At 53.4% G+C, this 12,219-nt stretch overlaps 2 protein-coding genes across 2 annotated transcripts in view; both read right to left on the reverse strand.

Moving 5' to 3' along the window:
• Positions 1-659: 659 nt before the first annotated feature.
• Positions 660-6,749, reverse strand: LOC308128121 (haloacid dehalogenase-like hydrolase domain-containing 5). The gene is made up of 9 exons (XM_080493771.1): positions 5,403-6,749; positions 4,671-4,862; positions 4,421-4,533; positions 4,255-4,348; positions 4,138-4,168; positions 3,880-4,054; positions 3,626-3,802; positions 1,513-1,672; positions 660-1,118 (listed from the first exon to the last, which is right to left on the reverse strand). Exons 1-9 carry the CDS (start codon positions 6,084-6,086, stop codon positions 939-941), a joined length of 1,806 nt encoding a protein of 601 aa, XP_080349897.1. The 5' UTR covers positions 6,087-6,749; the 3' UTR covers positions 660-938.
• A 460-nt stretch (positions 6,750-7,209) lies between these two features.
• The window catches only part of isy1 (ISY1 splicing factor homolog), a 31,298-nt gene continuing 26,288 nt past the window's right edge, over positions 7,210-12,219 (reverse strand). Inside the window, exons 7-11 of the mRNA XM_080493772.1 lie at positions 10,539-10,656; positions 10,333-10,455; positions 9,959-10,071; positions 7,595-7,684; positions 7,210-7,407 (exon numbers count right to left, since the gene is read on the reverse strand). Of these exons, the coding sequence (XP_080349898.1) occupies positions 7,300-7,407; positions 7,595-7,684; positions 9,959-10,071; positions 10,333-10,455; positions 10,539-10,656 (552 nt within the window). The 3' untranslated portion in view covers positions 7,210-7,299. The remainder of the gene's footprint in view (positions 7,408-7,594; positions 7,685-9,958; positions 10,072-10,332; positions 10,456-10,538; positions 10,657-12,219) is intronic.

The following is a 12,219-nucleotide window of genomic DNA, read 5'->3' on the forward strand; positions in this document are numbered from 1 at the left end:
GTGGTGTGGAATGAGGGCGTAATGTGAAATGAGGGCATGTTGTGGAATGAGAGGGTGTGGTGTGGAATGAGAGGGCGTAGTATGGAATGAGAGGGTGTGGTGTGGAATGTGGGCATGGTGTCGAATGAGGACGTAATGTGAAATGAGAGGGCGTAGTATGGAATGAGAGGGTGTGGTGTGGAATGAGGGTTAGGTGTGGAATGAGAGGGCGTGGTTTGGAATGAGAGGGTGTGGTGTGGAATGTGGGCATGGTGTCGAATGAGGACGTAATGTGAAATGAGAGGGCGTAGTATGGAATGAGAGGGTGTGGTGTGGAATGAGGGTTAGGTGTGGAATGAGAGGGCATGTTGTGGAATGAGAGGGTGTGGTATGGAATGAGAGGGCGTAGTATGGAATGAGAGGGTGTGGTGTGGAATGAGGGTTAGGTGTGGAATGAGAGGGCGTGGTGTGGAATGAGAGGGTGTGGTGTGGAATGAGGACGTAATGTGAAATGAGAGGGTGTGGTGTGGAATGAGAGGGTGTGGTTTAGAATGAGGGTGAGGTGTGGAATGAGGGTGAGGTGTGGAATGAGGGTGAGTTGTGGAATGAGGGTGAGGTGTGGAATGAGGGTGAGGTGTGGAATGAGGGTGAGGTGTGGAATGAGAGTATAGAAAGTGTCTCCTGTCACCCAGAATCACATTTTATTGAACCCTGGTCCAGATTCACACATGAGGTACAAACTCATCACAGACAGATCTTATTGACCAGGTCACTCCGGCTCTGTCCACTGCATGGACAATCCTCAGGTCACTCCGGGTCTGTCCACTGCATGGACAATCCTCAGGTCACTCCGGGTCTGTCCACTGCATGGACAATCCTCAGGTCACTCCGGGTCTGTCCACTGCATGGACAATCCTCAGGTCACTCCGGGTCTGTCCACTGCATGGACAATCCTCAGGTCACTCCGGGTCAGAGGTCAGCAGCAGGTCCACCGCTGCCTCCACATCCTCCACCACGTGACGGGGCTCCAGCAGCTCCGGCTCCAGGACCAGGTCTCTGTGGCCCTGGACCTCCATCTGGGTGATGGTGCTCCAGTCAGCAGGCGGCCCAGAGCCAGGGTCATACACACCTGTACACACCTGGACAGGTGGAGACACGCCACAGGGTACAGACACAGTCACACAGCATTTCCACCCACTTCCTGTGTCCCACCCTTTGGTTCTCAGGAGGATTTTAATCAAATACAGTAACTCAGTTACTCCAGATAAAAGTAGTGGAGTAACTGTGACTAGAGTTTGAAACTGCAGCTGAAGAGACAGCAGACCAGTGGACGTAATGGGGGACTTTGGATCCCTCAAGTAAAAGGTGGAGAACTACTGATCTCAAGCGCTTGCAGGGTCAAAACTTACTGCAGGTCCCAGAGCATGAACCTTGACCCTTGACCCCTGACCCCTGACCCTTGACCCGTGACCCCTGACCCTTGACCCCTGACCCTTGACCCCTGACCCTCCAATAAATTCTTCTCATACATACCAGGATGGAGTGACACTGAACCACTGGCTCCTCCTCCTTTGTGACATCATTTCCTGTTCCCTGCACCACCAGCTTGGCGGTGGTCGTCATGGCAGCATGATGCCGAGTCAGGTAACGGTTGTAAAGGTTAGCACCATAAATGTCCGTCATCAGGTTGTCTCTAATCAGCAAGCAGGAGAGGACAGACGTGTGACAGACAATGTTACTGACATCTTGCTCCAAAAGCTCTGCGTACAGAACCGTTAGAACCTACAGACACGACAAGGGTACGTACAGAGACCAGGGTACGTACAGAGACCAGGGTGCGTACAGAGACCAGGGTGCGTACAGAGACCAGGGTGCGTACAGAGACCAGGGTGCGTACAGAGACCAGGGTGCGGTGCTACGCTGTGTTGTAGCCACAACCGACATCCCTCCGACCACCATCAACATTCATGCACCATTCATACGAGACAATGTGGGTAAAGTGCCTTGCCCAGGGACACAAGGACAATGACTTGGACAGAGTGAGATTCGAACCACCAACCCTCCAGTTATTGGACAACCAACTCAACCACTGAGCCACGATCACTTAAGGTGTATCACAGACATGACGATGTTACAGATGTGGGGGACCAGCGGGGACAGAAACGGACCAAGGATTGGAAGTTTGCAGGTTCAAATACCGCAAATGGCCTGTCACCACTGTGGGTCCCAAACTGGACGTTACAGGGGACGCTACAAGGGGCGCTACAGGGGAGGTTACAGGGGACCCCTAACCCTTACAGGGGACACTCCAGGGGACGTTACATGGGACACTAGAGGGGACGCTACATGTGACGTTACAGGGGACGTGACAGGGAGCGTTAAAGGGGAAACTACAGGGGACGTTATGGGGGACTTTAGATAGCATGTTACAGGGGACGTTAGAGGGGACACTACAGGGGACATTAGAGAGGGCGCTACAGGGGACATTACAGGGAATGCTACAGGGGACCTTACAGGAAACACTACAGGGGACGTTAGAGAAGATGCTACAGGGGACATTAGAGAGGGCGCTACAGGGGACATTACAGGGGATGCTACAGGGGACGTTAAAGGGAAAACTACGGGGGGCATTATGGGGGGCTTTAGATAGCATGTTACAGGGGACACTTCATGGAACTTTAGAGAGGACGCTACAGGGGACATTACAGGGAATGCTACAGGGGACCTTACAGGAAACACTACAGGGGACGTTAGAGAAGATGCTACAGGGGACATTACAGGGAATGCTACAGGGGACATTACAGGGAATTTTACAGTGGACGTTAAAGGGGAAACTACTGGGGGCATACGGGGGACTTTAGATAGCATGTTACGGGGGACGTTAGAGGGGACACTACAGGGGACGTTATGGGGGACTTTAGATAGCATGTTACGGGGGACGTTGCGGGGGACTTTAGATAACATGTTACAGTGGACGTTAGAGGGGACACTACAGGGGACGTTATGGGGGACTTTAGATAGCATGTTACAGTGGACGTTAGAGGGGACACTACAGGGGACGTTATGGGGGACTTTAGATAGCATGTTACGGGGGACGTTGCGGGGGACTTTAGATAACATGTTACAGTGGACGTTAGAGGGGACACTACAGGGGATGTTATGGGGGACTTTAGATAGCATGTTACAGGGGACGTTAGAGGGGACACTACAGGGGACGTTATGGGGACTTTAGATAGCATGTTACAGGGGACGTTAGAGGGGACACTACAGGGGACGTTAGAGAGGACGCTACAGGGGACATTACAGGGAATTCTACAGGGGACGTTAAAGGGGAACCTACTGGGGGCATACGGGGGACTTTAGATAGCATGTTACAGGGGACGTTAGAGGGGACACTACAGGGGACATTGGAGAGGACATTACAGGGGATGCTACAGGGGACGTTGAAGGGGAAACTCCGAGGGGCATTACGGGGGGCTTTAGATAGCATGTTACAGGGGACGTCACAAGGGGCGTTAGAGGGGACGCCACAGGGGACAGGACGCTACAGGGGACAGGACGCTACAGGGGACAGGACGCTACAGGGGACGTTAGAGGGGGGCTCATCCAGATGGGGCGCAGATGGTGTTACGAGTGGTTTGGTTACCCCACGGCATAGATGGTGGCGACGCTGCGCTGGTGGTTTTGCTGGCGCAGCAGCCGCTCGGCGTGCTGGTAGGTGAGCAGCGCTGGTTTTCCCAGCAAGGCGTCGTACTGCAGCTCTCGACTTGTCAGCTTCTTGTAGACCGACTCCAGACACTGCAAGAACATCCCGTGACCAAACCTGCACGTAACACCGTAACCACACGTTAGAAACAGAGCCCCCCCCAGGTGAGCCAGCAGGCAGTGTTTGGCTGTTACCGTGGTGACGGCGCCTCAGCCATCCAGAGCAGGTCTGTGTTGCAGGCCAGCACTGGCAGCTGTGCAGGCAGCTGGGTGTCGTACTTGCAACCTGGACTTCCATTGGTCAGGAGCACGTCAATCAGCAGTTGCAGGTTGGTCTCCCATCGTACGGGCTCTCCCAGCAGGATTATTGCTGGCAGTGCCAGGAAACACAGAGCCGTCTCACACTGGACAGCCGTGGACATTGTAAAAGACACTGTTGTGTTTGTGGGGTACCTTGTATCTGTGGGAGACTCAGAGGGGTGGACTGAAACACAAACAAGACGTTTCCCAGTCAGACTGGAACTCTAACGGAGATCTTCACCTTTGTAAGTCTGCAGGTGAGGGACTCACAGGTGTTCTGGGTCTCCTGTTGTGGTCCACCATGTCCAGCAGGGGGTGTTGTTCTGCCAACTGCTCAATTGTCAGCACCTTCTGAAAACCCAAACTGAAGCTGGGGCTCAGGACAACATTCATACGTCACCGTGATGTCAAGGGACTTTCTGGTTTCTAAGGATACGATTTTGCGATGTGCGTGACAGGTCCCTGTCCAGACACGAGGACACACTTATCGTGGAAACGTCTCATGGTTTCCAAAGGACTGTGGGAAAGAACCATCTGATCTGGGGCGATCTACAGGAGAGAGAAGAGCCACTGTCCTCCAATCAGGTAATAAAGAGACAAAACATCCACTTAATGACAAAGAGACGAAGAGCTTGAAGTGACTTCAGTCCAAAGAATGGGACGTTGTGTTTGGTGTGGTGCTTCACCTGGACGTCCAGCAGGCGGGACAGCTGCTCCGCCTTCTGATGTCTCTCACAACTTCCTGCGTTAGTGACAAAAACCACCGGGACCCGAAAGCGCTGGTTCTGATCCAGGAGCTTCCTGAACGCTCGGCGAGCCGCTGGAAGGACAGAGTGACCGCGAAGGAGGACACCGTCTACGTCGAAGAAGACGCCAACCTGCAGGAAAACTGTTCAACTTTAGTTCTTCAGGCTAGAGACACTGGGAGACACAGTCAGACAGAGAGAAAGAGACACAGAGAGCCAGACAGACTCACAGAGACACAGAGCGACCGAGTGAGAGAGACAGCGAGAGACAGCGAGAGACAGAGAGAGAGAGAGAGACAGCGAGAGACAGCGAGAGACAGAGAGAGAGAGCGAGACAGAGAGACAGCGAGAGACAGAGAGAGAGCGAGACAGAGCGAGAGACAGAGAGAGACAGCGAGAGAGAGAGAGCGAGACAGAGCGAGAGACAGAGAGACAGCGAGAGACAGAGAGAGACAGCGAGAGACAGAGAGAGACAGCGAGAGAGACAGAGAGAGACAGAGACAGAGAGACAGAGAGACAGAGAGACACAGAGAGAGACAGCGAGAGACAGAGAGAGACAGCGAGATAGAGAGAGACAGAGAGACAGAGACAGAGAGAGACAGACTGTCATACAAAAGGACAATAAAGAAACTCTCCCAGCAGTCTGAAGTAGAACTGAGAAAACACACTGACCTGTGAGCTGGAGGACAGAGGTCGAGCCGTCTGGACGGGTCCTCTTGTCCAGCTGGAGGACAGAGGTCGAGCCGTCTGGACGGGTCCTCTTGTCCAGCTGGAGGACAGAGGTCGGGCCGTCTGGACGAGTCCTCGTGTCCAGCTGGAGGACAGAGGTCGAGCCGTCTGGACAGGTCCTCTTGTCCAGCTGGAGGACAGAGGTCGGATCGTCTGGACGGGTCCTTCTGTCCAGCTGGAGGACAGAGGTTGGATCGTCTGGACGAGTCCTCGTGTCCAGCTGGAGGACAGAGGCCGTGCCGTCTGGACGGGTCCTCGTGTCCAGCTGGAGGACAGAGGCCGGGCCATCTGGACGGGTCCTCGTGTCCAGCTGGAGGACAGAGGTTGGATCGTCTGGACGAGTCCTCGTGTCCAGCTGGAGGACAGAGGCCGTGCCATCTGGACGGGTCCTCGTGTCCAGCTGGAGGACAGAGGTTGGATCGTCTGGACGAGTCCTCGTGTCCAGCTGGAGGACAGAGGCCGGGCCATCTGGACGGGTCCTCGTGTCCAGCTGGAGGACAGAGGTCGGATCGTCTGGACGGGTCCTTTTGTCCAGCTGGAGGACAGAGATTGGATCGTCTGGACGAGTCCTCGTGTCCAGCTGGAGGACAGAGGCCGGGCCATCTGGACGGGTCCTCGTGTCCACATCTCTCTCTCTCTTTCAACACACTGCTGCTCCTTTACTCTCACAAAGCTGTGAGGTCATTAAAGGATGGGACGCTCCAGTGACATCATAGCTGCTGCAGCGTGCCCATTGGTCCGTGAACGAAAACCACAAAAGACCTGAACCACAACATGAAAGTGAACACACCTGTAATACACATCTGGGCCAGAAGGAGCCCCCTAGATCCAGGAGCCCCCTGCTCCAGAAGGAGCCCCCTAGATCCAGGAGCTCCCTGCTCCAGAAGGACCCCCTAGATCCAGGAGCCCCCTGCTCCAGAAGGAGCCCCCTAGATCCAGGAGCCCCCTGCTCCAGAAGGAGCCCCCTAGATCCAGGAGCCCCCTGCTCCAGAAGGACCCCCTAGATCCAGGAGCTCCCTGCTCCAGAAGGACCCCCTAGATCCAGGAGCCCCCTGCTCCAGAAGGAGCCCCCTAGATCCAGGAGCTCCCTAGATCCAGTAGCCCCCTGCTCCAGAAGGAGCCCCCTAGATCCCGGAGCCCCCTGCTCCAGAAGGAGCCCCCTAGATCCAGGAGCCCCCTAGATCCAGTAGCCCCCTAAATCCAGGAGCCCCCTGCTCCAGAAGGACCCCCTAGATCCAGGAGCCCTCTAGATCCAGTAGCCCCCTGCTCCAGTGTGAGTCCATTTAGAGTGAAATTCTTCTGCATCAATTTACACACACACACACACACACACACACACACACACACACACACACACACACACACACACACACACACACACACACACACACACACACACACACACACACACACACACACACACACACACACACACACACACACACACACACACACACACACACACACACACACACACACTCACATGACTTCACGTGCAGTGTTCAGTTAGTAATCAGCCAATCACATGCTGCCATGCAGCCACCAGTCATCAGGCAGATTGGAACCACATGATGAACAATGTACTGCTGACACACACACACACACACACACACACACACACACACACACACACACACACACACACACACACACACACACACACACACACACACACACACACACACACACACACACACACACACACACACACACACACACACACACACACACACAGAGAAACAGAAAATTTGAGTAAAATCATTTTATTATAAAAATGAGCTGCTATTTAAGCCAATTACAAAGACGGATGAGACAGACGGGTCAGAGAGAGACAGACGGGTCAGAGTCCCAGAAGAGTTCGGGCTTCTTGACTTTGAGCCTGAAGAGTCTCGCTGGCGTAACGCTGTAACAACTCCATCTTCTTCCTCCTGACCAGAGCTTCCTCCACCTGAGAGACAGACAGGTCAGGGACAGAGGGGACAGGTCAGGGACAGAGGTCAGAGACAGACAGGTCAGCGACAGAGAGGACAGGTCAGGGACAGAGGTCAGCAACAGAGAGGACAGGTCAGGGACAGAGGTCAGAGACAGACTGACGTATTGTTTCTATTTCCATGATGAGGATGAAGGTGTCTCACCTCCTTCTGAGACGGGACAGGGACGTGAGCGATGAAGGTGGTTCCCCCGTCTTCTCCTTCCTGCTCCTCCTGACTTTCTTCTTCATCAGGCTGCACGCAGAGACCACACAACTCTGATTACACCCAGCAGAACCTCCAGTAGAACCTTAATGGAACTTCCAGTAGTACGCAAATGGAACCTTCAGTGGAACCCTGAAGGGCCCTTCAATAGAACCCTTAAGAGAACCTCCAATAGTACCTTGATAGAACCTCCAATAGAACCCTTAAGAGAACCTCCAGTAGAACCTTGATAGAACCTTCAATAGAACCCTTAAGAGAACCTCCAATAGTACCTTGATTGAACCTTCAATAGAACCTCCAATAGAACCCTTAAGAGAACCTCCAGTAGAACCTTGATAGAACCTTCAATAGAATCCTTAAGAGAACCTCCAATAGTACCTTGATTGAACCTTCAATAGAACCTCCAATAGAACCCTTAAGAGAACCTCCAGTAGAACCTTGATGATACCTCCAATAGTACCTTGATAGAACCTTCAATAGAATCTTGATGGAACCTTCAAATAATGGCCTCTTCTGTGTAGCTGTAGGCTGCAGTCACATCCAAGAACCTTGCAGTAACAGGCAGTAACACCTGCAGTAACAGGCAGTAACACCTGCAGTAACAGACAGGAAACTTACAGGAAGTAACACCTGCAGTAACAGGCAGTAACACCTGCAGTAACACCTGCAGTAACAGGCAGTAACACCTGCAGTAACAGACAGGAAACTTACAGGAAGTAACACCTGCAGTAACACCTGCAGTAACAGACAGTAACACCTGCAGTAACAGACAGGAAACTTACAGGAAGTAACACCTGCAGTAACAGGGACCCTGTGAGAAGGAAAAATGAACCAGCAGTGAGGAGGGAAGATGGAGACTCAGTCCTCTAGAGTCTGCAGGCCCAGTCCAGTTCAGATCAGCTTGGTTCTCCTGGTCCAGTCTCCAGAAGGTGGTCTCTCCTGATCCAGTCTCCAGAAGGTGGTCTTTCTCCTGGTCCAGTCTCCAGAAGGTGGTCTCTCTCCTGGTCCAGTCTCCAGAAGGTGGTCTTTCTCCTGGTCCAGTCTCCAGAAGGTGGTCTCTCCTGGTCCAGTCTCCAGAAGGTGGTCTCTCTCCTGGTCGAGTCTCCAGAAGGTGGTTTTTCTCCTGGTCCAGTCTCCAGAAGGTGGTCTTTCTCCTGGTCCAGTCTCCAGAAGGTGGTCTCTCCTGGTCCAGTCTCCAGAAGGTGGTCTCTCCTGGTCCAGTCTCCAGAAGGTGGTCTCTCCTGGTCCAGTCTCCAGAAGGTGGTCTCTCTCCTGGTCCAGTCTCCAGACCGTGGTGGGCGAGACCCCGTGGCTTCCAAGCCGGCAGGAATGGGACCTGGGACTGTTTCCTGCTTCTCCATCATGTACGGCCTGCTCTCACCTTCCCCACACACACACCAGTAAAGCAACCTGCACACCCAGCACCTTAAAGGGCAACACACACCAGTAAAGCAACCTGCACACCCAGCACCTTAAAGGGCAACACACACCAGTAAAGCAACCTGCACACCCAGCACCTTAAAGGGCAACACACACCAGTAAAGCAACCTGCACACCCAGCACCTTAAAGGGCAACACACACCAGTAAAGCAACCTGCACACCCAGCACCTTAAAGGGCAACACACACCAGTAAAGCAACCTGCACACCCAGCACCTTAAAGGGCAACACACACCAGTAGAGCAACCTGCACACCCAGCACCTTAAAGGGCAACACACACCAGTAGAGCAACCTGCACACCCAGCACCTTAAAGGGCAACACACACCAGTAGAGCAACCTGCACACCCAGCACCTTAAAGGGCAACACACACCAGTAAAGCAACCTGCACACCCAGCACCTTAAAGGGCAACACACATGCTCTGATAACACTGCGCACACCGGTCCATGCCAGACAATGGTCACCATGGTGCTACCCAGACTGGGGGACAGCAGCCAGGGGTAGGGTTAGGGTTAGGGTTAGGGTTAACCCTAACCCTAACCAGGAACAGATGAGGCTCATCCCCCCCAACCCTCCCCTCCCCCCGACTGTCCTCTCATCCTCATATCTCTGCCTCCTTTCTCCGTCCAGACGTCTCCCCGCTGTGGACGCTCAGATGTTATCAGACAGTTTTCTGGATATTCCTTTGGTTTCCTGCTACTGCTGACAACCAAAATGGCGGCAGAACGATTCATGACGTCACTTCGTCATGTGGGTGAAAAACCTCAATGGAACCCTGGAGAACTCATGAAGGACATCCGGACATAAACTGGAGGAACCGTGTGACTCAGATGGAATTTGATTGGCCGAGAGTGAGGAGCACACCTTTTCATTGTGGACAGTGTAGATGTTCTCCTCTTCCTCCACCTGTTGCTGTTTCTCTCCACAGACACCAGACTCCTTCTCTGCTCTCCACCTCTGCAGCGCCTCCAGCACAGCTACACACACACACACACACACACACACACACACACACACACACACACACACACACACACACACACACACACACACACACACACACACACACACACACACACACACACACACACACACACACACACACACACACACACACACACACACACACACACACACACACACACACACACACACAGTAAACAGCAGCACAGCTTATTCAGCACTCCTGACCCCCCCCCCCCCCCACCCCCACCCAGTCTCACTCCTCCTGGTCTCACCTTGTTTCTCGTGCTGCATCTCCAGAGGGAGCAGCATCCCATCGTCTTCATCTCTGTATCCGTAATACTCGGCGTCCACATCCTTCATCAGCTCCGCCCTCGTCTTCCTCAGAGCAGGAGCAGCTGAAGGTCATATGATGGATGAGGAGCAGTGAGGAGGTGGTTGGACATGAGGACGTCAGAGGACATAAAGAGGGAGTACGTACGCTCCTTTTCGAACAGCTCCCGGACCCCTGGTAGCTCCCGGGCAGCTCCAAAATATTTGTATCCACGGTTACCGGGAACTTCCTTCCCCTCATGGTCCAACATCCTGGGACCGAATCGCTGCAATGCAAACATTCCATCAGGTGGGCATGCCCCGCCCCAAAGTCATCTGAGAAAACCCCCAGAGACCCCTAAAGAAACACCTGACGACTGAGACACCCCACAAACACCTGACAACCGACTGAGACACCCCACAAACACCTGACAACCGACTGAGACACCCCACAAACACCTGACAAGAGACAGACACCCCACAAACACCTGACAAGAGACAGACACCCCACAAACACCTGACAACCAACTGAGACACCCCACAAACACCTGACAACCAACTGAGACACCCCACAAACACCTGATGACTGAGACACCCCACAAACACCTGACAAGAGACAGACACCCCACAAACACCTGACAAGAGACAGACACCCCACAAACACCTGACAACCGACTGAGACACCCCACAAACACCTGATGACTGAGACACCCCACAAACACCTGACAAGAGACAGACACCCCACAAACACCTGACAAGAGACAGACACCCCACAAACACCTGACAAGAGACAGACACCCCACAAACACCTGACAACCAACTGAGACACCCCACAAACACCTGACAACCGACTGAGACACCCCACAAACACCTGACAAGAGACAGACACCCCACAAACACCTGACAACCAACTGAGACACCCCACAAACACCTGACAACCAACTGAGACACCCCACAAACACCTGACAAGAGACACCCCACAAACACCTGACAAGAGACACCCCACAAACACCTGACAAGAGACACCCCACAAACACCTGACAACCGACTGAGACACCCCACAAACACCTGATGACTGAGACACCCCACAAACACCTGACAAGAGACAGACACCCCACAAACACCTGATGACTGAGACACCCCACAAACACCTGACAAGAGACACCCCACAAACACCTGACAACCAACTGAGACACCCCACAAACACCTGATGACTGAGACACCCCACAAACACCTGACAACCGACTGAGACACCCCACAAACACCTGACAAGAGACAGACACCCCACAAACACCTGACAAGAGAGAGACACCCCACAAACACCTGACAAGAGAGAGACACCCCACAAACACCTGATGACTGAGACACCCCACAAACACCTGACAAGAGACAGACACCCCACAAACACCTGACAACCAACTGAGACACCCCACAAACACCTGACAAGAGACAGACACCCCACAAACACCTGACAAGAGAGAGACACCCCACAAACACCTGACAAGAGACAGACACCCCACAAACACCTGACAAGGGACAGACACCCCACAAACACCTGACAAGGGACAGACACCCCACAAACACCTGATGACTGAGACACCCCACAAACACCTGACAAGAGACAGACACCCCACAAACACCTGACAACCAACTGAGACACCCCACAAACACCTGACAAGAGACAGACACCCCACAAACACCTGACAAGAGAGAGACACCCCACAAACACCTGACAAGAGACAGACACCCCACAAACACCTGACAAGGGACAGACACCCCACAAACACCTGACAACCGACTGAGACACCCCACAAACACCTGATGACTGAGACACCCCACAAACACCTGAC

The sequence above is a fragment of the Lipophrys pholis genome, assembly GCF_963383615.2.
Source record: "Lipophrys pholis genome assembly, contig: SCAFFOLD_51, whole genome shotgun sequence".
Taxonomy (NCBI): Eukaryota; Metazoa; Chordata; class Actinopteri; order Blenniiformes; family Blenniidae; genus Lipophrys; species Lipophrys pholis.